Genomic DNA, 25818 nt, shown 5'->3' on the forward strand with positions numbered 1-25818 from the left:
GAACAGAATATGCATAAACGTTGACCACAGATGGCAGTGGAATCACGCGGATGCAATTTTACCGGAGCCCCTCAGCCAATTGAACAATGTACAGCACGTCAGTGCGTGCCACCGAGGATGTACTTGCGGAGGAGAAAAAGCCTCATCGGGACAGTTTTTGGGTTATCTGATCCGAACGTGTCCCACATTTATAGATTGAACATATAGTTTTGTTGGCTGCCGTGCATAGCTCGAGAATGGATAGCCAATAGACGCACATGAAAGAATCTTATCTGATCTTATCTGATCCTTTCTGCCACGCTTTTCTAGCAGCAAAGTCTGGCCTGCCGTCATGCAACAACCCACTCACGAAGACCGCCGCTCTAGGTTTAACTTCCTATTTTTCTTCGTTCTGCTTCCGATTACTACTTGTCGTTGCAACCCAAAGTTTGCGCATATGACTCATAGCCCATGTCATATCGCCTAAAATATCTTTTGTCGGCATGTCTTGGTTCTGGTATCAAGGAGATAATGGCACTGGTTATGTTGGGTTCTTGACTTAGCCTCTGATATCCGCAATATACAAGTGAGGGGCTGGTGGGCGGCCAGCTACTTTGGGGATTTATAAACCTCGACACGACTGGGCTTCCGTTTTTATCTCGTGCGTTTAGTCCTGACTCTCCCTCGCCTCTGCACTACTACAGAGGTATAGTTGGCGCTCAGTATGAAGGCAGTTGCATATGCAGTGAGCCTAATTAGCCTTTTGGCTCGAGTAACCATGGCTCAACTTGATGACGATATGGGTCCTGCTGCCTTTTTATGGCCAACAAATCGAGTTTTCTCTGCTGTCAATGACAATACAGCACCTTGTGGCTCAGCAGCGGGAGTTTCAAATCGAACAGACTTTCCCATGAGTAGGTATTTCTAACATTAGTAATCACTAAACAATCAATACTAACTTCAGACCAGCGAACGGCGAAGTTGCCCTTGTGCTCCAAGACGACTCCTACAATATCAACCTGGCAATTTCGTACAATGACAGTGAGTAATTCAGAATTCCCAGCTACATCGATTGACTCTAACTTATTTCAAGATCCCACCAGCAATCGCGACTTTACAACCTTAGTATCGTCAAGCGACTTTCCTGAACTGGAGCCTGGGCATGAATGTTACGCAGTTCCCAATGCCCCATCAAGCGTCTCTTCAGGGTCTAACGCAACATTACAACTCAGTTATATTTCCGCGTTTGAGACAGATACCAATAGCACCTTTTACGTCTGTGCGGATATTAGATATGTCCCGCTGTCGCAATTTACCACGGATATTCCATGTTTCAATGTATCTATTGACGATCCAACGGCCGTGACTTCTTCACAGATTGGCGGTGCTACCGCCACTTCAACCGGATCCGGATCAACTTCGACATTGTCAACTAGTTCGGGAGGAAGTAGCTTATCGGGTGGTGCGATTGCTGGAGTCGTCGTTGGCGTTGTTGCTGGTGCAGCACTCATCGCGGGAGCTGTACTCATGTTGTGGCGGCATTATCGACAAAAGGCACTTCGGGAAAGAGCAATTGCGATCAAAATGAGTGAGCTTACGAACCCAACTCGCTCGGATGATCGAATGTCTTGACGCCTCTTACGGTACTAGCGAGGGGGGATTCTGATCCTTGGGTAGCTTGTCCTGCACTGGAACAAGAAACTTATTGTGAATCTTTATGTTAGACGAATCTCACACATGCTTTTGATCTGATGGCCTAATGCCCAGTGTCCATTTATCGTGAAGAACGGAAGGGCACAGGCTGTTTAAGTTGGCAAGAGCCACGAGAAGCTTTTTATCTTTTCTCTTGTCCTTTTCTTGGCTATTCTCTCCAGCTTCCGAATTTATTCAATTATATCAAATGAAATTTCAGGAAAGAAGAAAACTATCTGGGAACGTATGATTTCGATCACTGTACCAAAAAGCAAATTCGCACATCAACCCATGCCAGCAGTAGTTATACAGGGCGGGCCTCTTATCGTTTGTAATTATATAAACCATGGACACCCTCTCTGAATGACTGCGATAAATCTTTCTAGCACCCTTATCAAGCCTTAATCATGTTATCATGCGCTCCTCAAAAGGTATTTTCACGTCTTACAACTAGTAGCGTATGCTAACTTAATCTCCTGGAAACAATAAAAGCATGCTCTGCTAGGCCCAGGGGATATTGATGCCTTAGTAAAATGGGGTCGATGAGGTATACACAGTAGTCAGTGTCATCATGAACAAATCACAACCAAATTCCTCGAAAAACTCGCTATTCTCGGGTTCTTAAGCAAAAAAGAGGTCTTCTTGAAAATAATCTTAACCTAATAAGATAATGTCTTGAGGTTTCATCCGCTCTGCAAGGACAAGATGTCTTTTAAGTCGCTTCCTTGTGAAGTGCTCTTACTCACAAGCAATAATTTGGACGCAGCAGACCTCAACGTGCTGGGTAGAACATGCAGCTCCCTGGCCAGTCTGTTAGAGCCTTTATTATATCAACAAGCTGTCAAAAGCGGCGAATATACATCCAATTTTTTGTGTGCGGTCATATATGGGCAAACGAATGCGGCTTATAAGTTTCTGAACGCAGAAGTTCTTAACGGACACATTCAACCGCTATACTGGCTATCCTGGAGAAGCTAAACTAGAATCTGGAACTTTAGTCAGTCTTCAAAAGAGAGTTGCTTTAAGGGAAAGATTCCATCCACTCCCAGCTGCTGCTTTCTTTAGTCACGTCGATGTGACAAGGGTGTTGCTCAGTGAGGGCAATGCGAATATTGAATTCCAAGATCGCTTTAACCACACTGCGCTACATTATGCTATAAAGGCTGATCGTTCCGATATAATCATTCTACTACTGGAACAAGGAGCGGAAATAACAGATATCGACGACAACAAAAGGAATAAAACGGCCAAACGATTGTCGCCCTTCGTCCACACAGCTGCATTTGGCAATAAACGTGCAGTTGACTTTATGCTTAATGAACTTCAAAGACGAAGCAACCACTCCAAGCTACGTGGACCAGAGAAGGCGGCATTTGTCAATAGTATCAAACGCCAGTGTGAAGAAGCATGCTATAAAGCATGCCTGAACGGTTATACTGATATTGTTGATTTCCTCCTTCACCGAGGGTTAATGTCAATCTTTCTATTAATCAAGGACGATTACTTTATTGGGCACGGCCCGTGGCCATATTGCAACAGCCAAGTTACTAGTGAAACACGGAGCGACAATGGAGTGTGAGAGGGATTGCAAAGTTGTGGCTGTGATGCAAAGGGGTAGCGGCTTTGTGCGAAAAGCAAAGTCTCTATTGTTCTTAGAGATTGCCATGTATTTTCTGAGATCTGGTTGTAATGTTGCAAATGGTGGTCTACATGCTTGCGCTTTGTGGTGTACGGCAAACGGCAGCGGGAACTGGTATTATAGAACAGAACGCCAACAAGAGGAAATCAGGAGCCTCCTACTCAAGAATGGCTTCGACCGGAAGAAATGCCGGCACAACTGCTTGAAGGCTCGTGGGATCAGTTCGTTAGAAGAGGGATTGTGTAAAGGAACCTTAATGCAATATGTAACAGACCAGAGGACGCGAAAATGGAGGGACTAGACGAACCTCACACGCGCCTATGATCGGTCTAATGACATAGTGTCCAATTTCAATTTAGGAAATTGAGATGAATCTAACTGTTAATTAGTACCGTATCTTTAGAGATATCTTAAGTAATCACGCAATACCTTAGTTAAATTGTCCGTTGACAGATGCAGCTGTGGCAATTCAAGCTTTCATGGCATTGTGGATGTATGTACTTCCGTAGCATTGGTAGTTGACAGGAATACTATGAGTATGAGGTGAAAACCTAGATGGAGTGAAATATAAATAATGAATTGCAATTAGGCTATCATAGAATTGTAGCTCCTTCCTGTCCAACCACTGAGAATCAATCTCTGGAACTGGAGATCTGTAGTGCCATATAAACTTATTGGCCTTTTACTGGGTGGGTTTGATGGAACTGCGATAGACCTATTCAAAAAGGAAAAAAAAAAACCAAAGGCAAAGGCAACAAAAAATGTCGATAACGGACGGATTCGAACCGTCGCATCCGAAGATACACGCTTAGCAGGCGTGCGCCTTAACCACTCGGCCACGTTACCATGATCATTTCTTGGTAATTTTTACGTTTTGGGATTAGTATTGCCGCCAAATCCAACTATTGAAGAACAAAAAAGGTAAGGCAAAGGCAGTAAAAAATGTCGATAACGGACGGATTCGAACCGTCGCATCCGAAGATACACGCTTAGCAGGCGTGCGCCTTAACCACTCGGCCACGTTACCACGTTCTTAGTAAGGTTCACATTTTGGACCTAGTACTACTGGCAAATCCGAAAATGGTTAGTGTCAAGAACAACAAGAACAAGAAAACAATATTATACCTGATAAATCTAGCGTCGATAGTAGTGTTAGGCTTACTAGCTAGATCATATATAAATTGGCTTAGCTTTATCCTTCAAACTGGTGTTCAGGAGAAAAATAATGAATGTATTCTTGATCGCTTAGTTTATGTTACGAACCCAGCTTGCATGACACTAGTTGAGACTAGTACTTGTGGGAAAAAGTGCTTTGCCGTAACAGCTGAAGCAACGACCGGTTATTATCACGCACCAACACGGGAAGGGATAGCTAGGAACACGGACCTATGGGTGATATAAGCAAGAGGGGCATGTGACTATATACACTTAGATGGTGCAAGGGAGTGTAGGAGAAGTGTATACACGAGGGGGGCAGTTATTAGATATACACCTGTGTATATACCAGGGGGTGTAGGAAGAGTGTAGGATGGATGATCTATATAAACACAATTGCTCATTATATATCTAGTTGTTCTGAATAGTTCTTTAATCTAAATTACTTGATTATACACTGAGAGGGTCAGCAAGGCAAACCTATTTGAAGTATTATAATACTTTGAAGCGCTTCTTCTATTTTAGTTGTGAATGATTTTTATTACAAAGTTATTTCCATGTTCAACTACTGGCAAATTACCCTGGTTCAAAGATTGTATCGTACCTTGACACAGCCAGTGACGACTAAGGTGGATCCAGGCGTGACAGTTTAGCGTGACATCTCTTTCTAGTTTAGCGTGGAAGACACAACACGACATTCAACAAAATCGGCTGCCAAAAAAACTTTGCGTTGGGGCATGCTTTCATCTTCCAATCTCATAGAGGAAAAGAAAAGGAAATAATGAAAAAGAGAAAAAGAAAATGGAAGAACAAAAAATTGTCGATAACGGACGGATTCGAACCGTCGCATCCGAAGATACACGCTTAGCAGGCGTGCGCCTTAACCACTCGGCCACGTTACCCCGTTTGACTGTGGCAAAAATAACTCACTTATATAACTGCTACAGTATTTCCGTGGTTTAAAGCATTTGTCTCAGAACTTCCAATTCTGTTCAATTAGCTTAGAGGGAGTCCTTCGGTCGAGTAGTCTCAGCCTGGCATGCCTGGTATCTAAGAACAATCCGTAATGAACTCCCTGTATCAAAGCAAGTTTTACTTGTAAAAGTGAATACCATTGAATAGAACATTTTGTTTCGAATTGAATGCTTCGGGAAATTGAACGACCAAACCTAGGTATAAGACAATTCATGTCAGTAAACCCTGATTCTCCGCATCTCTAAGGAAGTGGCTTGTACTTCCATCGGCTTGTATTCCCAGTGATCATTTTATCTGGTGTGTTATATATCTCATTAAGTATGGTTCTAATATATGCTTGTAGTGTTCCAGCAGAACCTTGGTCGATTTGAAATATTTCTTCTACTAAAGAAATAAACTTTTCTACCTAAGTCTACATAGTAGCATTGCCTTGTTAATAATGGGATTTTGTTCTACTAAAATGGCTGGGCTATATAGCTCTATGGACCATTTATTGCGTCTCCTAGTATTAACTAACATTATTCCCTTAGTAGAACTGGTTTCCTCATTTTATTCTACAAAAGCAGGCGCCTCAAGATTTCGGCGAATCAACAGCCACTTTCTATTATCTGAATCTCGTGATTGTATAACGGCAAGAGTCAGCTAATACCTTTCAGTTGAATTTGGCGCTATTAATTTAAGTGAAGGTGACACGATGTTCAAGCTGAATAACGGACATGTTGTTTCGCATGTATTCGACGGGAAGCGCTTGGTTCTAGGCCATAGAACATGGCAAATATGTGACATAACAGATCCGCTTCTGCGAAGCGTTGTGGAATCATGTCGAATTCATTCTCAAGTTACCAACAACGATGGGGGGGTCTTTTTTGGGAATGGGACATTGGCAAGCTGGAGGTCATAATGAGAGACAAGATCATTTGTATCAGAGATGGTCGATCTTCAAATGACGACGACTACAGGTGTCTACTTGGTTTCCCGGACGAGTATACACCACGAAGAGGGGAAGACAACACCAGGTATGGCATAGAATTTGGACAACAGTTCACGATAAAGCAAGTCTATCTTCGATCACGGATTTTAGGGAGGGCACGCAGAGGATCAGGTAGTGCACAGAGTCGACCAGCCTCTCAAAGCAATACGCCAGTTCTCGAAGGTTCGCTGACTGGTATCCAACAAAGCATGCTTGCCAATATCGGAAATGCATAATTGTCGGGCTAGATCTACAGGCGAAGACTGAAGATTTATACTAGGGAAGAAAAATTGAAGGCAATTGATTTCTATCGAACACGAAAACATCTGAACCCAAACACAAGGCAAGAACGTACCATGCCTATCGCAAGTGCAGCTGAGGTTCTCTACGTCAGCTCTTCCGATCATCCTGTCCCCTTTATCAGGATCGAGGGTCGTCGAGCTTGCGGTCTTACTGCTTTCGAAGAAGCGAATACTTTCCTTGGGCATTCAAACCAGGTCCATCACGCTGGACATCCAACTGAGCTTTCGGATTGTGAAAAGATGAGGACCTCTATTCAAGTCCTCGAGATTTATGTTCCAAGCTCCTACGTGAGGGCCGCAATATTGTCGAGCTCAATCAGGAACATGAAACCCCAAGAAATCAACTCTTATCTATACTACCTCTCGCCGAAGTATGCCTACAAATTGCTGGGTTCTACCAAACGAGATGCCTGTTATCAAGAGCTCGCCCGCTGTGTTGTACCAATTACGAATTGCTAGTGGCCTGGATTTTCCGCGAAGCACACTAGAGAAGCTAGCAGTCATGTACTCCAAGCCTGGAAAAACCTGGATTATAAATTTTGAATTTATCAATCCATTTCATCAATATTCACTGATTCCATTGCAAGTAGCCATTCGGCAAATCGATGGCAAATTACTGTATTCTGGAAATGTGGACTACCAGCTGTCCATGCAACAATACATTGATACTGCTTCGCCTTATGTCTCGACAAAGCATGGAATGATGGGCCTAATATTCTTAAGGTGCTATGGAGGATTACAGACCAATGGAGAGTCACCTTTGGCCATTAGCAATCATAATCGCACTGTGTGTGGATACGACGAAGAAGTCCAACTGCTATCGTGGGTTTCGGCTATTGACATGCAATGTTTTCTGCGAATTCTGACTGGAGACAATGGCCTTATTCAAAAAGGGTCTCTCATCTGAACGCATCGAACTTTCAAAAGCTCGATGTGAGTAAGCTGTGCCGTCAATTGTTTCCTGACCTGACATCAGGCACTCTCGAGAAATACCTTGGCAAGAACACGAAGGTGGCCAACGGTGAAACTTATTATCACGCATCCTACGATACTGCGGCAGTGATGGACATCATTAAAGTTCTAGTAGAGTTGCTTTGAGGACAGTCGAGGTAGCTACTACGTCTTTAGATGATAATGTACCAATAACCAAACAAGCATGATTTTGATGCTACTGGCACTTTCTATCATATTAATGCGCAATGCAATATGTGCTAGATTCTTCGTGGTGACGTCAAACGTTGCCTGGTTTAATTAATAATAATATTAGTGGTAGTAGTAGTAGTATAAATTCATTGGATATGAGTCAATATGAGTCATGCACGACTAAACTGGATTATCAGCATTATGTATGCCCGGAGTTAACTGTGGATATAAGGATGCCAGCCCGCGGTTATCCATCTAGTACTGTAGACTTCTTTGAAATGCGTGTATAAAAGCGTCCATCTGTCTCACAAACTGACCATTGAAGCTTCAGCACATAGACTCAATCAATACCATGGCGTCCTCAAACACAGACCAGTCCAAACCCCAAAATCTTGCGGGCAAAATTGCAATAGTGACTGGGGCGTCTCGCAGTATCGGCGCCGGCATAGCACTTGAGCTGGCACAAAGGGGAGCCAAGGTAAATCTCAGGTTTTCTTGGGGTGCAGAAGAACAAGTCTCATGCTTTTTCTAGGTAGCCATAACATATACACAATCCAAAAGCGATGCCCAAGCGCAAGGTGTAGTCGACCAAATCAAGGCTCTGGGCAACGGCAGCTCAGCCATCGCAATTAGGACAGACTTGCGACTGGCGTCGTCTGCCAAAGTGATCGTTGATGAGACCGTCCGAAAATTTGGCCCCCATATTGACATCCTTGTCAACAATGCGGGAGTGGAACTGGTCAAGTCGATCGCGGAAATCACCCCTGAAGATTTCAGTTTTGTGTACGATCTTAATGTTCGTGCACCAATGCTTTTGATGAAGGAGGTTCTGCAGTACCTGCGCTCTCCAGGACGGATTGTGAATGTGGGATCGGTCGCTGCCAGATATGGTTTCAACAGTTTGTCCGTGTACTGCTCGACGAAAGCGGCAATAGAAGCATTGTCGCGTTGCTGGGCTGCAGAGCTAGGTGGTGCAAAACATACTGTTAACACAGTGAATCCGGGACCTGTATCGAGCGAGCTGCTCGACAATATTCCTCAGGATATTATCGACATGCAAAAAGCAAACACCCCGGCGGAGAAGAGACTGGGGACGGTTGATGATGTTGCACAAATCGTGGCCTGGCTTGCGAGCGAGGAAAGCAGATGGGTGACGGGACAGGCTATATCGGCGAGCGGTGGCTTTGTGATGTACTGATTGAGTGTATACCGAGTGATGAAAGGCACCCTGTTGAGTTGTGAGATCTTTTGGAATGTATTTGGTCGTGTCGGAAGGCCTCGCTATTACAAGAGCGCTTTCCAGCAGTATATTCATATCGCAAAACGAATGTTGTTTCTTCTAAGTAATAGCCAGGTTTCCATAACTACGGTAACCGATTCTGTATTCAAACGTTGGACAAGCATATATGAGGACTTCTTTCTCGAGTATACGTACTGCTCACCAAGACCTGCAGCTCTTAACAGCCCCCAAGCTATTTCCACTCCTAGCTCCATGACAGGGTTTTCAGATAACTGGTGGAGATAAAGACATACCTAGGTTTTTGTGAATTCTTAAGGCATTTGATAGTGTCAGTTGTATGTTAGTTACATTGTAAGGTACGAGTAAGGTACTTCAGGATACTTTTAAGCTCAGTCGAATTATTAGATATACATGCTTCCAAGATTGCCCTCCTTTGATTCCAATCAATGCTTCTCTAAAACGATGATCGAATAACTCCTTTTTACGTCGAATGTGTGTATCTGAACGATCTTCAGTCCAGCCTTTTCCACAAGCTGATGCCAGTTTCTGCTAGTACGTTCAGCACCGGCAAAAGCAACCATCATTGACAGATCAGCCATAGTGGACTGCAAGTTAGCCCCGGTGTCTGGGAGCACGACCTCGTCCAACAGAATCCGAGAATCGTCAGCAAAGACATCGGCAAGCTGCTTGAGAATCGTAACACAGTCATGTTCAGGCCAGTCATGCATAATGCGACGCATATAATAGAATTTCGCACCGCGGATGATCTGCGGTTTGAAAAAGTCCTGTGCCACATACGAAATGCCTTCTGTGCGCGAAGCCTTGTTCACAGCTTCGGGCAGATCTTCAAGCGTGAGCTTTCCACGAAGACTGGGGTATTTGTGGAGGAGTTGAGCACATTGATGACCGTGACCGCCCCCAACATCAACTAGGAATTGCCTTTCGGATGTGGAAGTCGCAAAGGATTGGACTTCTTTTTGAAAAAGTTCAAATCCTGCTGTCCAGTTACTGGACTCAAGAGAGGTCATGACAACCTGCAGCGCATCAAACATCTCGGGACGCCCCGCTATGTAATCAAAGGCTTTTAACTGCGTATTGAAAGCTTTCTGGAATGGGGTTTTGGAACCGTCAGTGATGTTCTTATAACCCGTCTCCTTGAGAAACGCCGGTGTCGCGTTGACTGCAGGGATCATAGTCATATTGCTAGACACTGTTAGTTATATCTTCAACTAGATAGCGTAGCTAAAAGTTTCAATGCGTATATTACCTGTGAGTAAGAGCAGCTTCCATCATAGGATTTGCAAGCATGTGAGTCAACTTGCTGGCCGTATAACGGTCAGGGCCTACCTCCTGGACGTAGCTGATAGAAGCAAGGTAGCGCAAAATCCGTTCTGCATAGTTTATGAGTACTTTTTGTGCTTTAAAATTATCAGTGTTTCAATGGCTGCTACACTTACCCAAGAGATTGACATCTGCCCCTGTATCTTCCGCGAGTTGACTGACAGTCCTTGAAGACCCCAGCTCCAGTGCGGCCAGTTTCCGGAACAATCCCAAGTCTACGGCAACCATAGCCATTGGTGCTTGTAGTATCTGTAAAGCATCCATGACACTGCATTAGCATTCTCTTTCCTTGGTTAGAGTATATAGGACTCGAAGACATACAGATGCATAGGCATCATACAGAATATCCACGGGATTCCGCAGCTCTGCAAGAAGACTTCCCAGAGCCGAGACAATTCCATCACGTGAATCTGCGTCTGCTTTGCCAAAAAGCTCTCGAATCTGCAAGAGAATTGAGTCCATTGTGGTATGTGGAGGACTCAGTTGAGGAGGTAAATGTTGCAGCTGACAGAAGGTACGATATGTAGGGTAAAAGCAAGACAAGGACAACACGGCTTTAACTCTTCGTAAGTGTTTTACTTTTGTTTTTTTTTCTTTTTTTTTTTTTTTTCATTCCTCTCGTCCCTTTTTGGGCGTCGTCTTCTCTCTATTTATGCTGGACGCAGCCAAATCCGAGCCCGCGGATTACGTCCGTAAAGGGCTTAGCGCCAGAATCTCCGCGGATTCCCCGCGCTCTGATTGGTGGATTGCGCAAACTTAACGTCGTCAAAAATTAGACTGCCTTATTCTTGCCATTCATTCATTTGAATTAAAAATCCCCCCTGCAATAGTTTGTATGCTCATGAAGACGTGAGTCAACATGGGCAAGGCTACTTCATTGCCCAAAGTCGAACGCAAGCGACCGGTGTCCTGTCATTTCTGTCGTTCGCGCAAACTGCGCTGCAGCCGGCAGCCTCCGTGCGCAAATTGCATGTCCCGCGGGATTTCGTGCACTTTATATCCTGCAGATACAAATCCCGTGGAAACCCCGAATCCTCGCGGACTTGTACAGGCGCCGGCGGCAAATGCATCCAATGGGGAGCTTGTGGCGCGTATCCTGCGCCTCGAGGAAATCGTTCTAAGGCACACTGATCATGCCGCGCCTATGCATCGCCCATGGCAAACCTCATCGCTCACTACTTTTGCTCCAACCGATGGAGGCATTTCGTCTAAAATTGAGGCTGATATCTTGGACAGGGTCTCCTACAATGAAGACTGGTTTGTAAGCTATATTAACCCTTCTCAACTAGTTCCTGACTTGCATATATCAACATGCACACTCACCAAGCTGACAGACGTCGATTTCACCCATCAATGTCTGCTTCCGAGTGTGCTCTGTGAGGCATATTCCACAGTCTCCAACATACCTTTGGCCCAACGCCGGGCGGTCCACTTCGCTCCAGGAGCCTGTTCGATGCGTATGGCTGCCGCTGCGCGAGGAAGCGAGAAAGTTGTTTGATAAATACGTGCGGGATGTGACGTTCATCCATCATGTCATCCACACACCGACAGTGCGTGCTCTTTTAGATGATATCTATGACAAGCTCGCACAAGACCAGCCAGTGGGCCCTGGACAGGTTGCTCTGCTCATGGGTATTTTCGGCAGCTCTTCATATGCTTGGACATTCCATGACATGGATCCAGCTATGTTTGCGAAATTCGAAGACGCCCATAGTCAGTCGACTATGTGGGTAAGGTCATGTCTTGACTTGCTAGATCATTGCCGTCGTTGTTCTATTCGGTCCTTTGAGGCTTTGCAAGCCACCGTCATCATCTTTTTCATGCTTGTAAACCTAGAAGGCATGACCTTGCGCTATGCGTCTATGGTGGGACAGGCTATCTTGATGGCTCGAGAAATCGGCCTTCATCGACTAGATCATCCGAATTTTGCCACGAGCGAACAGGCGCCAGCACGAGGCACTATTGCGGAGGAAATTGGCCGCCGGCTATGGTGGTATTTATGTGCAACCGACTGGTATATATGTTGTCCCCATCTTTGTTTATTCGACTTTGGAATTCTCTCTAACCATTTTTGTATGGCCGTCTAACATTTACAGGATGCTGTCTCGCTATGCCGGGCCTCAGGAAGGATGTTATTCCATTCATCCGCGGCATATAGCTACGCGCAAGCCTTGGAATGTCGACGATGCAGAGCTATATGATGGCATGCCAAACATGGATAAGCCTCTATCCCAACCGACAGAAATGTCTTACTTTCTCCAGCGAATCCGCCTGGGTGAGATGTGTCGCGAGCATATTGATCGCATGCCGCTAGGGAACCCTTCGAGTGATGATATGGCACATATCGATGTCATGGCGATAGATGCCCAGTTTATAAAGTTTCTGGATGAGATGCCAGAATTTTTCAAGCTTGAAGCCACGGAAAAGGCCAACGGTGTCGCTTTAAATCAGCGCCAACAGTCACTCACCACGGGCATTATCGTCCAGAGATACATTCTTCACTCTCTGCTTCACTCTCATCGATGCAAAATACATCTTCCATATATAGCCAAGGCCCAGTCCAATCCACGCTATGCCTATTGTCGAGAAGCCTGTCTCGAGGCCGCTCGACAGACTATACTCACGGAGAGATTGCTCGAACGTGAAGCTGTGCAGTTTGTATACACCCGCTTTCGAGTTGCTGGAGTCTTACAGGCTGTTTTCATCGCTGCTATCGCTTTTTTGCTGGACATGTGCTTCCACAATGATCGCGGCCAGTGTGACCCCAGGTGCAAGGCCGAGTTACTGGAAGCGTGTAGTATACTCGAAGATGCTAGAAGCCATTCTCCATTGACTGCCAGTCTTCTTGAGTCGCTGAACAACATTGTGCAAAAATATAAATTGCCTCTTCCTCAGCTTACTAACTTGAATACTGGCACTCACATCCAAAGCCAAGCTCTCTCGAACACCACAAATGCACAGCCTATCCGAGCAGTTGAAGATAACCGCATTTCTATGAGTTGTCCTGGTGATACAATGCCGCAATCAACTGACTCGGATATTTCATCCTTTGATTGGGATGCGTTCAATGAAATGGAAATAGACGGCCTAGACTGGAACTCGTTGCTGAGTGAGCTCGATCTGCAATTTCTTGCTGGTGGACGTCCGGGCGTTTGAGAGTTGTATCGTTTGCCCATAGAATTGTGTGTTTTATGATTTAGAGATACCCTTGGATGGCATTTGTGAAGTCTTTTGCTCATCGGATCCAGTCAACAGACGTTTCACGTATGTTTAATACGAAAAAGGATTACATATCTGTCTACACCTAGGTAGTGACGTGAGTCTATGAGAATTTTACTGGAACTTCATTTTTACCTAGATACGTGCTTGTAGATTGTTCCTACGTAGACTACCTAATTACTTAGCAAACTGAAGAGAAATCGCTATATATACTGAACATATAATACTTAGACTAGATAGCGATAGAGATTACAATGGGTAGATGCGGATGAATATATCAGACAATTAATCCAACTAAGAGCGGGTCTCTTTAGTGTGCTTGAATATTTAATCATAACCGAACTATCAGATAAACAATTAATGGCAGGGTTCCTATTCTGCAAAGGGACAGCTCAACAGCTGGTCGCATCTGAAAAAATGTTTGTCTACTTCTGACGCCAGTTGGGAAGCACGCCAGCAACATTATCTTTTACGTGCTAAGTATTTATATCAAAGGCATTATTATAATCAGAACAGTCACCGCAGAAGCCCAACTCACTGGGCAATGGACCAACGAAATAAACTTGCTTTCAAGTTTAGCGAGAGATAAGACAGTGGGATAAAACCTGAAAACTAGGCATAAAGACAACTGAAAGACCATACAGAGAACTATACCGCCACGTATTAATCCGTCCTGCAGCTGTATTTTTTACTCTATCTCAGCTCGAGATTGAGAAAATAAAAAACGATTCGCAGGCAGATGCTATCTGATCATCTCTTAGCCAGCCATAGTCTTATAAAAGTGGCGTTATATGCTAGGGTATAACCGAGAGGCGCCGGCGAACAGGTCTCCGGCAAGTGGATTTGGCGGCAAGCCCCGAATACTTTACGTGGTTTTTAGGGGAAAATAGGGCCTTTGTTTGGGACAGTGCTCGTCTGTATTGGCTCAGATTGGCTCAGATTGGTAGTTAAGGTTCTAGTTTAGGCGGCATAATATTGCTAGTAGCTGTACCGTATACCTAGCTGCTGGACAGATAAGTTCGGTACACGTCAGCCCGACGTGCATTTTTCTCTCTCAGCGTCGAAGCTTGCATTGAAATAGTAATCACACCAAACCGCCAAATATGAGTACCCCGTAGTTCGTATACCCGTCTGGTTTAGGATCTAGCGGGAGCTCGCCTAAGCTCGGCCATATACCGCGTTCGCTTTGCAAGCTACACAAAGGAAACCAACGAATTCGGATATGGACTGGTCAGTGGTGGGCCTCGCCTACACTATGGTGATGGGGCTAGCTGACGGGTACATATGCTGCTAATTCTTTTATGATTTCTTTTTCTTGCATCATTTCTTTTTCGTGACTCTCGGTCTCTACATACCGGCCGGTAAGCACTAACACGTGTAGTCGATCAGTCAATTACTGTCCATCGGCTAATGTTTCTTTTCCTTTTTCTTTCTTCCCTGCCTTGATGTTTTCTTTTTTCTGTCCAAACTTCAAGAAGTGGCTACTCTGTAGTGCTAGTCGTTTACGGAATCGCTATCAAATGGATGAATTACCTCGTGGGTCTGTGGCGTTTATGTATAATCTAGCTCCCTGATAGTACGTGAATTGGCCCGGGCTCTGGGGCCAAATGAGGATCCTAGCCCTGTAATAGCATTGAAGTCTGGCCATGTACTTACAGCTGCATAATCACTTGTGCTATGGGCGTGAACGAATCTCGTCGACAGCAGAGAGCACATGTTCGAGCAATCAGAATTCCAGCAGTGGTGATCGACATGACGTCCATCTAATTTTCTCTTGATCCTCTGTGTATCCGTATTGGGGGATTCTTTTTTGGCTTTCTCTTCTTCTCTCTCAACCTTTGGTCGACTTTCTCTTGCCCCGACTAGTTTCTCTGATTTGTGATAGATCCATGACCATGCACAAAATCTGAGGGCAAGTGGTGTCCGCCCAAGCATAAAATGCATTGGAAGCGAGAATGACGACAATCAGGGCGTCGGAACTTGAATGATATGCAATTCCCCAAGTGCACAGGTGACAGGTCGGCACGGGCGCGTTAACCAGTTTATATTGAAATTCGTGCAAAAGTCTAGAAAGGCCACAGCCTCGTCTCAAAACTCGCCATGCAGGTACTCCGTACGGGTTAACCCGGAATAGCATCAGAAAATGAGATCTATCATGGCAAAATAGGATGTACGTTCATTTTTAAACACCGGGAAATATGACAACTCTGAAGACGCGTAAAATCAAATGTTTCAAAAGTGCTAGCCGAGATCAAAACATGCAGAAGGGTTATCCAAACTCTGCAACAATGCGGACCAATTAAGAATGAGGTAGTGGGAAAGGCATCTAGTCCTTCCCAATCGTCTAAGATACAATGAATTCGTAAAAGTTGTGGCTGAGATATCGGCTGGGGATCACAATGAGACGATGGAATAGCTCTGCGGCGGGCACAGTAATAGCTAAACAGGTAATAAGAGTCACCATGACCGATCCTCCGTAGGAAATTTTGTGCTGGTTCCGAAGGCTGTCAAATACGCGGATGCCAACTATGTAGGCAAAGATGGACTGTAGAAGAAAGTAACCTATTTTTGAAGTCATTAGTAACAATACCTGGGTAGGTGGAAGAAACTGCAAAAGACATACTCAAGGATCGGCGTCCCAGGTAGAGCAAGAATTTGTTTTGCAGAGCACGTTGTAGGACGTCAAAGGTTTCAAGCACGATGAAAAATCCCACGATAGTGAGGTAGACATCGTCTCGCGAGTCAGTGTGATCAGTCATATAGTTGTTATCAAGAGACGCGGTGGTATAGGGGTTCGAATGGATCCTCCATTCCGCAAAAAATAAGCTGGGTCGCCAGGCCACCCAGAAATATTGCATGAGAAGCCCGCCCACCATGATAGTTCCGCCAACGAGCCATGTTGGGATGCGCAGAGGGCGGCCATCTTTTCCACGCAGAGCCAAGTCGCGGAATTGGATGGGAATCCCCCGCTGTGCTCTGGCTTTGAAGTCCATGTGCATGACCATGTCGCACATGAGCAATCCGGAAATGGTGTACCATGCCCACGAGTTACACCACCAGGCGGCTACTACGAAGGGAACAGAAAACTGAACTCTCCATTTCGCGCGCGTATGGGGTACAATCAGCATGGTCATGTACACGGTGTAGCTCTGGATGTAGACGGCATTGATGATCCAAATGGTCTGGGTAGGAAAGGCATAGTTGGCCGCTTGCGACTCGAAGCCGTGAGTAGTCCAAAACAAATCAAAAACAGAATTCCAATACGACAGCGTCGTGGGAAGCTTGTACGGAACTGGCAGGGACAAGTTGTTGGTATCTGCCTTGAATTGCGTGACGGTGTTGATGAAGGACGAAGTGATTGAACCCTTGATGATGGCCATAGAGATAGCCACGGGAATGCAAAGCGACAAGGCGCGAGTGAGCAGCGAGCGTGCGGCTGTCTCCTTTGTAGGATTGCGAAAGAATGGAATGGCTATCGAGCGAGCCGAAAGAAAGATGATTGATCCGTACAGGAAATATTCATTCCAGAATAAGACGGAAAGAACTTTTCTGACAATCTCTTGGCCGTGAGGCCCGCCGGGGTTATTGGAAGCATATACCGTCGTCGGCGCAAAAGTTTGCAAAAACATCCACAGGAAGCCCTCAATGACAAGGATTCCGCGGAAGCCGACTAGGTAATCTTGCTCATGTTGTGTTGCTGGGCTGGCAATGTGCTTTCGCAGCGCGGTCAAGTCGGCCATGGACATTGTGAACCAAACTGAACTTTGGTAGTGATTACGGTGTGATTGAAGCAACGCAAAAAGATGGAATCAAGCTCATCGGCATATTACAAAGAACAATGGGAGCCCAGAAGCACGGATGCTCTTAACGGTTCTTCTGCTGTGCGACGTATCTCTCTGGGGAAAGCTTGTGCCACAGCAGGCAGATAATAAACACAATCCACCGGAAGGCACGCGCCATCCATGGACTCGAATTCTTCTTTTGAACCGACTTCAGCTGGGTGCCTTCACTCGAAGTACTCTTTCCCTATGTATCTTGGACCCCAAATGCAGTGGATTTGTGATTAGGTACCTAACTACTACTCCACCGTCCCTAGTCTCAGAGATCAGCACCGCCAAAAGCCAAAATACAAGATGCGTAATTGAGCCGGCGTTTCAATGACAAGACAATACGGAGGAAATGCAACGATACAGTCAGTTCTAGCACGATGGCATCCTCTTTACCCCGTCCATACGAGAGATCTACATCGACGCCAGCAACAGAAAGCCGGGAACTTGTGCCTAATGAGAGCAATGTGCCGAGGGAGGATCTCGAGTCATTCATTGATACGTGACTAAACCGCGGGACGATCTTGAGTCGACTCATGAAATGAACATGGTTGACGTAGCAGCATCACATCAGGAGCGTAGGGCTATGCCACCCACAAGGGAAGTTCCATGCGCATCGTGCTGGGTGAATTTAGAATTCGATGGTGGCGAGATAGTCATGATAAGCCAGGAACATAGTGGACGTTAGTGTTGGATGTTGGAAGTTGGCAGCCAATTTTTACCCACTTACGATCGACAAGGGTAAGGCCAACACCCACAATTCTTACTATTTTTTACGTCGTGCTATGCCTTTTTTTTTTTTTTTTTTTTTTTTTTTTTTAATGTTCTTGGCGGTGTTGCCCTAAAAATTAATGCGTACCGCGGTTGTCCCTTTTTCGCCCCCTTGCGCCTTCACGGAGATTTCTAAGGTTGAGTGCATCGAAATTTCCCGCACAAATCACAGACCATAGATCATCTTGCCACCTCGTTCAAGCATGACGTGGCATTTCTTGTTTTTCTTTTCTTATTCCAAGTTTGTTGTGCTGGGGCGTGGTCTTGGCGTTTCCAGTGCCCTGAATCGTGTCCACTAGGTATCCTCCTGTCTCAGAGCAAAAAGACTCCGGAGCCCAGAACAATTTGATATGCTGAATGCCCCACCAGGCTGGCTGCATGCATGCATGCATGCATGCATGCTTGAATTGAATTTCTTCCTGCTTCTGCCTCCCGGCCAACAGAACTAGTATCGCTCAGAACTGCAGATCACCAGTATTCGTAATAATGCAACGGCAGATAGCTAACTAGTTCCTTATGACAGCCAGATACGTAGTAGTACTACCGAGTAGCTGAGGCTTAATGGTTGGCTTCTGATAAGCAGCCTAGCTAGCCAGCACATCCATCATACATGCCCGGAGCTCTCCGTACGGAGTAGATAGCAAGCCATCCAGGCCAGTAATATAAAATCGGCCTAGAAAGACACCTTCGGTGCGAAGATCCGTACGGACATGATTGGGCAATGTCTGCCCTGATTCACAGCATTAATCCTGCAGTCGTTGCTAGCCGGAGACATACTGCTTACGTACAGCTTGTGGAACACTGCAAAAGTTAAAAGATTATAGCAGTTTCAGATATATAGCATTTACTTCTATGGAACGCAATTACATGTCTAAACCGTCTAAAGCAGGATAAGGCGTGGTTCATAGTTTTCATAACACTAACAACTTTGATCGCCACCCTCAATTGCGTGGAGTCGGGTTCCACTTGACGTACTTACTCACTTGGCGCGCATGGCCAAAGAGGCCAATAACCGCAGTGAGCACGAGCTGTGGGAGGTATGTGGTCGCGAATATGGGCATCGAGTACCAGCGACAGAATTCCGAGCGGAAGTGGAACGTGACCCAAAGGGTACCAGCCAGGGCGAGAACACTAGAAGAAAATGTGAGCTGACGTGTCTCGTCGCTGGTTGAAGCACACACTTTACCTGAAAATGAAGAGCCACCAGGCAATGGGGTACTGGAAGAAGACCAAGACGTAGAGGTCGTGCCAGCTCTTGGGGAACCGAGTGATAACCACGCTCAGCACCAGGCACAGATATTGGGTAATGAGATAGTAGCTGAGCTCTCGGATGAAGAGAAGCGACATGATCCCAAAGCGCTGACGCATGGTCCGGGTTTTACCTTCTGGCGCCCGGCTCCAGATAAGGTGCATGTGGCGAAAACTGGCCTGGACCCAGCCTTGCGACCATCGAAGACGCTGTTTCCAGAAGGCCGACGGCGTCACCGGCGCAAGCTCAAAAGAAGTGACGTTGAGGTCGTGCACGGTTTTGGCTCCGCCGCCGAACGCGCGAAGGGCAGAGTCAATATCTTCCGTAAGCATGGAATCGTCCATTTTGAGTGCGCGTAGCAGCGATGTGCGCCAGTAGCCATTGGATCCGCAGAAGAGACCAAAATGGAACATCTCCGAGCGTCCTGGATGGGAGACTGCGTAAATCTTGTCAAACTCGATGCCAATCATCGCAGTCATCATGTTGTCGTCGGTGTTCAGGACCACACAGCGGCCCTGCACGATATCCACTTGCTTGTCCTTGACAAATCGTTCCATCGCCCAGCGTGGTGCATACGGATGTGGGTAGTGGTCGCAGTCAAAGATGGCCGACACATCAGCGTCGGTCTCCAAAGCATTGCAATAGTAATTGATATTGTCGGCTTTGGACTTTGAGTTGGGCACCTTGACAACCCGGAGGTTTTTCGGATTGTGCGCCATCAATGCAAATAGCTCTTTCTCCAGAGGCTCAATGGCGTAAGGCGTGTTGTATAGCAGGTTCACGCGGAATTTGTCCCGGGGATAGACGATCTCGTCGAGGAGATACTTTACGCGATCCATGACAATATCTTGCTCATTGGGTAGATAGGCCACCACGATAATGTCTAGTTTGGGCAGGTCACTTTCCGCAGATGGGAACTGCCAGTTATTCTTGGCTACCTTGTCGAGCGCCCTTTTGGCATCCTGGAAAGTGCCCAAGGCCACGACAGACTCAACCACAGTAGCAGTGGCTATGTATGTGTTGGTCATCAAGTAGACAAACCAAAATACTTCGGTGATCCTGGAGGTGGCATTCATGTAAATGGTGGTGGAAAAGAAGAAATAGGAGAAAACCAGGAAAAACGGTGTCCAATCCTGGACGCCGTCTGATGCCGTGGTGAACGCCCAGGAAACGTCATGAACCAGTTTCCGGAGACTGGAAGATATGTTATGACTTCTCTTCGGTGGCTGAATTGCTTCATCCGCAGCTAGCTGGGTGGAAGCTGCTGCGGTCTCAAAGGGATTGATCTCAATATCATGCTGCTTCTCCATGGTAGCAGACAATGACACCGAAATTGGTGGTTTGTCGGTGGAATAATTGACAGACGATGGGGAAAAAAGGAGAAGGGAAGAGGAAGTATAATCATCAACTTTTCAGATCAAAGGTCTGTCTGTATACATTACCAAGGTAGTAAAGTAGATGGTCCCTCTGTTCCTTGGCATACGAGCAATCATCGAACTATGCCACCACCCTGTACTTAGCTAGGGTAGATATGCACTTTGTGTTTACCTAGGACCATCTAGCTGGACCCAGCAAGAGTCCCCGAGAGTCAGCAAGCCCGTCCTAGTCCAGAGCCAATTGAAATGCAACCATAGATGTCGATCACGCAGCCCAAGGAGAGATGTCAGCTTCTGGTTACCTTGCCGCTAACTGACACAGTGACTTAACTTCATCTCGCGACTCTGATCTGGGCTGGGTGCTAGCACCATACACCCGTGTTTATGCACGCAAGTCATTGTGAACGCGCCAGGCTTTGCGACAATTAGAGCACGTTTACAGAATGATGCGCTGACGTTGCTTGCGCAATATTTCTCGCCAGCTAATTGCGAAGCAATGGCTAGCTTATCTTGGCTGCACGAGATAGCTTAGCCTAGCGTGCAGACTGCGTTGGGTATCTCGAGGCGCAGAGGCGGCTCGACGGCAAGGATTAGGGCTAGACAGAGGGGCCAGGCAAACCCACAATTTCCTGTTCGGGAAATTCTGTGTGGGAATTGGGGCCAGGCTCGCTCAGCCCGCGGGAAGCCAAGCTTAATTTTCTTTTCTTTTCTCTTTTTTTTTTGTTTTTTTTTTTTTTTCACGTTTCTCCCTCAAAAATACACATGCTGCAGTCTTGTAGAGTACCAATATCCTTTGCTTTTCGTAGGCCCACCGCCGTCATCGACCAAGGGCTACATGGCACATGCAAATCTTTCTTCCGGCTGCTGTAGCATGCAATGCAATGCAAGGCAATGCAGCATGCAGTTTGGTATCCATGCGTCCAAGTTCTCTCGGCTATCTCCAACCCTGTCCGTTGCATGATTAACGAGCTGTACGGTCTATTCCGGAATCTGTGCGGATCGAGGATAAGAGAGAAAAAGACGTAATTTGTGATCTGCAGGCACGATGGGTGCTGGCGTACGTACTAAAAGTGACGAATCCTTGGGCGACGCTGATCACGGCCCACAAGGACAATAATGATAAGGTGGTACCTATGGTTCATGTCCCGGTACATATCTAATCATTTTTATTATTACAAGGGCGGTTTTGAAATCTCTCATACGACCTCTTGGTTTTCTTTTTCTTACAGATAAGCTATTCGACTGGCGCCTTCTTTTGGCTGGTGGATACATACCACTCTGTACGGAATCGTCAGCATCTAGATAGCATCTCGCAGATGGGCTCGTGAATTCAGATGCCGATCAGTGAAGAAGTCTATACATTTGCTAGTGCGACATTTTTGCTTGTACCATCTCATCCTTGGGTCCTGCAACAGTCAATTCCGTCGCCTTAATGCCTTGTCGTTTCTCTTTTTTTCCGATAAGTTAGTATAACCTTTTTTTTTTTCCTTTCTGAGGTGCAAGGTTATCTATTTTCTTACAGCTCGAAGGAGCTCCCTCTTCGATTGTTTGTTTTGCTATACTACTGGCAGAAGTATAATGCTTTCCTCAGCATGGCCGGGTCTGCTGTGTGTGCTCCTGGTGGCGCTGACACCTGCCCACGCTCAATCATCCCTTGAATACACGGATGTGCAGAGTTGTTCTTGTGGTTTCTATGATGAGGCTGCAGACCTGTTGTTCACAGAGTCAACAATTGTTTACTTCAACGAGACGGGGACCACCATTCCCTCGGACTATGTAGTAGAAGAATTCGCCCATCACTATGACACCGGTTGGAATAACATGTATCGCAAGGGCGCGTCGGTGGAGAATGTAAAGATTGTCAATGACACCACAGCTCGCAATTTGACAAGCTTGCAAATGGCCTGTGAGCCCTCGGATCATGAACATCTTGTTGTCGGATCCAGCATTCGCACTGCACGCCAGGATATCTTTTTTGGCTCCTTCCGCAGCACTCTGCGACCAGCACGGTCGTGGACGAGGGGCTCCGTGATATCCATGTTTTTGGCCCATAACACAACCGAAAGCTGGCAGGTGGATGTCATGAACACTGATAACAGCAGTCAAGCTTGGGTCGACATGTTGATGCAAGGCGAATTTGCAAATACATGGTTTGGCGCCAATTTCACCAACCTCACCGAAGAGGGAATGGAGCCATGGTATTATACAGAATATCGCGTTGATTGGACCCGCGAGGGACTCAACTACTCTATTGGCGGCGATTTGAAGATGAGCTTCAATAAATCCGTCAATTCCTCCATTCCGTCGACGCCCGCCCCGTTGCATTTCCAACACTGGTCTCTGGGGAACAAGTACACTTCCCAGGGCCCGCCAGACATCGTAAACCTGGCCAATATTGGGTACACGCGGCTGTTCTTCAATTCCTCTACGTGGAATGATACCCACCGACAAGCTTTTGACGATAGATGTTCTATCCAAGACGCCTGTCGTATGGATGACAACACACTGCGTGGAAATTCAAGCTTTCCGCCACAAAGCTTGGAGCCTTGGAAGCAGTATCAGCCTCCGTATCGCATAAAATGGGTTCCATTGATAATGGACATTGTGTGCGGGGCCATCTTCATTGCTCTCACCACCAAGACTCTATGGCGTCGTTTTACTTGGCATAAATTCCTGGTGTTTTTAGGCTTGCGCAAAGAGCAGCAGCCCGAACCGAGGTCTTCCTCACATCCGGAATCGACAGTGTCGACAGACGGAATATCTGACAACGCCCGTGGTTATTCTGGCGATACTACGCCACCTCATATCAGCGGTGGTGCTAACATCCCTCGAAATGAGTCTTACAACACCTTGCCTCCATACAGGGGATCTCAAACCCCTCTTCCTCAATATCAAAGTCCTTCCGCCTCTCGTCGACCATCGCTATCAAACATTGCAGGCCATAATTCCAATTTCCCAGCTAGTTTGAATGGCACTGTCCAGGGCGAGTCCTCTCGAGCTGCTTCTCGCGCGGCCTCTCTGTATGCTGTGCCTCAGCTAGAGCAGTCTTCGCATGCGTCGGCGCAAATGGATTCCTCGAATATTTCAACAGAGGTCACAACTGTCAGCGAGTCCGCCGTCAATGGTACTCGTGTTGAATATACTACAGAAACTCGCACGGAAGGCCAGACGGAGGTCAGAACAGAAACTGTTGACGCAGCAACCGAAAAACAGGAGGCCGCAAAAGCAGGCAAGGATGCAAAGAACGCCAAACCTGCCGCCGCAGCCTCTGCAAAGCCACCTCGAGTTGACTACTTGGCGGGTTTTATCTCTATCAGTTCTCTCTTGGTCACGGCCAACCATTTCGGGTTGACATACTTCAACGCTGTGATTGAGCCCGGGAGTTCGCCCCATTATCACAGTGAGACAGTCGCGAGAAAGACATTTGCCACTTACTTCCTTGATCCGTTGTGGATTGGGCCGTTCCTGATGATCTCCACGCGTTTCTTGACATCGAATTACATCCGTACTGGAAATCTGAATAACATGGCACAGAAAATAGTTGCGCGTCCTTTCCGTCTGCTGACACCTGTCGCTTCAATTGCCTTGTTGGAATATTTCTTCATGGATGCCGGTGCCCTCAACTGGCTAGAATCGTTGCCCTCGGTAACCTGGTCGGACTGGCCATTTGTGGCGATTCCTGCGAATCCAGGCATCTACGTCTCTGAAATCCTTCAACTCGCCTTTCTAATCCCAAATGCTGCACCGATGATTACAAACAATTATTGCACTGGGGTTTTGTGGACCATCCCTGTGCAGCTACAGGGTGCATGGCAGACTTTACTGGGTCTGATTATGATCCGTCAGATCAAGAATCCTTGGAAACGATTTGGATTCTACTTGTTCTGCACTATCATGCACTGGTATGCTCTGTCTTGGGGAAGCTATTACTACGTTGGCATAATGTTGGCCGATCTAGATATCACCTACAAGTATAAGCAATGGGTTCAGCCTAGAGCATGGGCATACTGGCCACTCTTGATTCTCCTGATCTGTGTCGCCCTGGGTGGCTTCACCATAGACCTGGTCACCCAACACACCGGCGTCAACTATGCTCAGGTCGAATACGGATGGCACCCGGATAAACTCACAGGCCTTTCTCTAACGCAAGCCGACGCCGACTCTTATCCAGATTATTTCGTGCCTCGCCTGAATGCATTCCTCGCGACGATCTCTATGCAGGCCGTCGTCGAGATCTGCCCAACCTTGCAGAAGGTTTTATCAGTCAAGATACTCCAGTGGCTATTCCCACATATCTTCAGTATCTATCTCATCCACGGATTTATTATCTGGTCGGTTGGGTCCTGGACAATGCTCTCCATGTGGTCAAAGGGCTATCCTTACTGGCTGTGCACGCTGATCACCGCAATCACCTCTTACGGTACACTGTTTGCATCGCTACCGCTCCTGACTCCTCCCATAGAAGCGCTGGGTAAGGGATTTACGGTGCGGCTGTGGCAGTTTGCAAGCACCGAGCCAGTTCCACGCAAACCGACCACTTATCCCTTTGGAAAGGAGCTTTTCACGCGGCGAAGCGAACTTCGAGACTCTTCTTCGTCGCCCAGTTTTGACGAGTCGTCTGTCACAAACGAAAAGGGCAAACAGAGCCAAACGCATGTAAAGGAGCTCAAGTCGGGCAAGGTCATGGAGCATATTAATGAATTTTGAAATCGTTTTTCTTTGTTTTACATTTAGAATGATCTTGTGCGGTTGTTGGTTTGTCGTCTTTTTCTTTGGTCGTAATACTGGTACCCAAGTTGTCCATGAATGTCAGTGGTAATAAATATAGAGCAAATTAGAGTATGATAGTCAGTCAACCTAGGTAGTATTCTCTCAGTTTCAAGGTTCCTTTCAGACTAGTAATACATAACTGAATTCCTCAGGCCAGTTACTTGTAGGCT

The 25818-nt window shown here is 46.4% G+C and overlaps 8 protein-coding genes across 8 annotated transcripts, besides 2 other annotated features; 5 read left to right on the plus strand and 3 right to left on the minus strand.

The window, feature by feature from the left end:
• Positions 1–757: 757 nt before the first annotated feature.
• UA08_08819 (hypothetical protein) lies at positions 758–1611 on the plus strand (the record flags this gene model as incomplete). The annotated part of the gene is made up of 3 exons (XM_020263861.1): positions 758–893; positions 949–1020; positions 1073–1611. 3 exons carry the CDS (start codon positions 758–760, stop codon positions 1609–1611), a joined length of 747 nt encoding a protein of 248 aa, XP_020116033.1.
• Positions 1612–4563: 2952 nt separating this feature from the next.
• Positions 4564–5112: a repeat region (Identified by RepeatMasker using a combination of RepBase library and repeat library created with RepeatScout).
• A 1147-nt stretch (positions 5113–6259) lies between these two features.
• On the plus strand, positions 6260–7171 carry UA08_08820 (hypothetical protein; the record flags this gene model as incomplete). Its single annotated transcript, XM_020263862.1, has 2 exons — positions 6260–6456; positions 6754–7171. The coding sequence occupies 2 exons, from the start codon at positions 6260–6262 to the stop codon at positions 7169–7171; spliced, it is 615 nt and encodes a 204-aa protein (XP_020116034.1).
• Positions 7172–8207: 1036 nt separating this feature from the next.
• Positions 8208–9053, plus strand: UA08_08821 (hypothetical protein; the record flags this gene model as incomplete). The annotated part of the gene is made up of 2 exons (XM_020263863.1): positions 8208–8333; positions 8388–9053. The coding sequence occupies 2 exons, from the start codon at positions 8208–8210 to the stop codon at positions 9051–9053; spliced, it is 792 nt and encodes a 263-aa protein (XP_020116035.1).
• A 485-nt stretch (positions 9054–9538) lies between these two features.
• UA08_08822 (hypothetical protein) lies at positions 9539–10898 on the minus strand (the record flags this gene model as incomplete). Its single annotated transcript, XM_020263864.1, has 4 exons — positions 9539–10298; positions 10363–10486; positions 10553–10685; positions 10758–10898. 4 exons carry the CDS (start codon positions 10896–10898, stop codon positions 9539–9541), a joined length of 1158 nt encoding a protein of 385 aa, XP_020116036.1.
• Positions 10899–11295: 397 nt separating this feature from the next.
• On the plus strand, positions 11296–13592 carry UA08_08823 (hypothetical protein; the record flags this gene model as incomplete). The annotated part of the gene is made up of 3 exons (XM_020263865.1): positions 11296–11697; positions 11831–12450; positions 12533–13592. The coding sequence occupies 3 exons, from the start codon at positions 11296–11298 to the stop codon at positions 13590–13592; spliced, it is 2082 nt and encodes a 693-aa protein (XP_020116037.1).
• Positions 13593–15999: 2407 nt separating this feature from the next.
• Positions 16000–17401, minus strand: UA08_08824 (hypothetical protein; the record flags this gene model as incomplete). The annotated part of the gene is made up of 2 exons (XM_020263866.1): positions 16000–16217; positions 16279–17401. 2 exons carry the CDS (start codon positions 17399–17401, stop codon positions 16000–16002), a joined length of 1341 nt encoding a protein of 446 aa, XP_020116038.1.
• Positions 17402–18628: 1227 nt separating this feature from the next.
• Positions 18629–18661: a repeat region (Identified by RepeatMasker using a combination of RepBase library and repeat library created with RepeatScout).
• Positions 18662–18837: 176 nt separating this feature from the next.
• On the minus strand, positions 18838–20812 carry UA08_08825 (hypothetical protein; the record flags this gene model as incomplete). The annotated part of the gene is made up of 4 exons (XM_020263867.1): positions 18838–18978; positions 19038–19054; positions 19233–19384; positions 19440–20812. 4 exons carry the CDS (start codon positions 20810–20812, stop codon positions 18838–18840), a joined length of 1683 nt encoding a protein of 560 aa, XP_020116039.1.
• Positions 20813–22456: 1644 nt separating this feature from the next.
• On the plus strand, positions 22457–25585 carry UA08_08826 (hypothetical protein; the record flags this gene model as incomplete). The annotated part of the gene is made up of 1 exon (XM_020263868.1): positions 22457–25585. One exon carries the CDS (start codon positions 22457–22459, stop codon positions 25583–25585), a length of 3129 nt encoding a protein of 1042 aa, XP_020115950.1.
• Between the last annotated feature and the right edge of the window lie 233 nt (positions 25586–25818).

The sequence above is a fragment of the Talaromyces atroroseus genome, assembly GCF_001907595.1.
Source record: "Talaromyces atroroseus strain IBT 11181 chromosome Unknown scaffold_16, whole genome shotgun sequence".
Classification (NCBI taxonomy): Eukaryota; Fungi; Ascomycota; class Eurotiomycetes; order Eurotiales; family Trichocomaceae; genus Talaromyces; species Talaromyces atroroseus.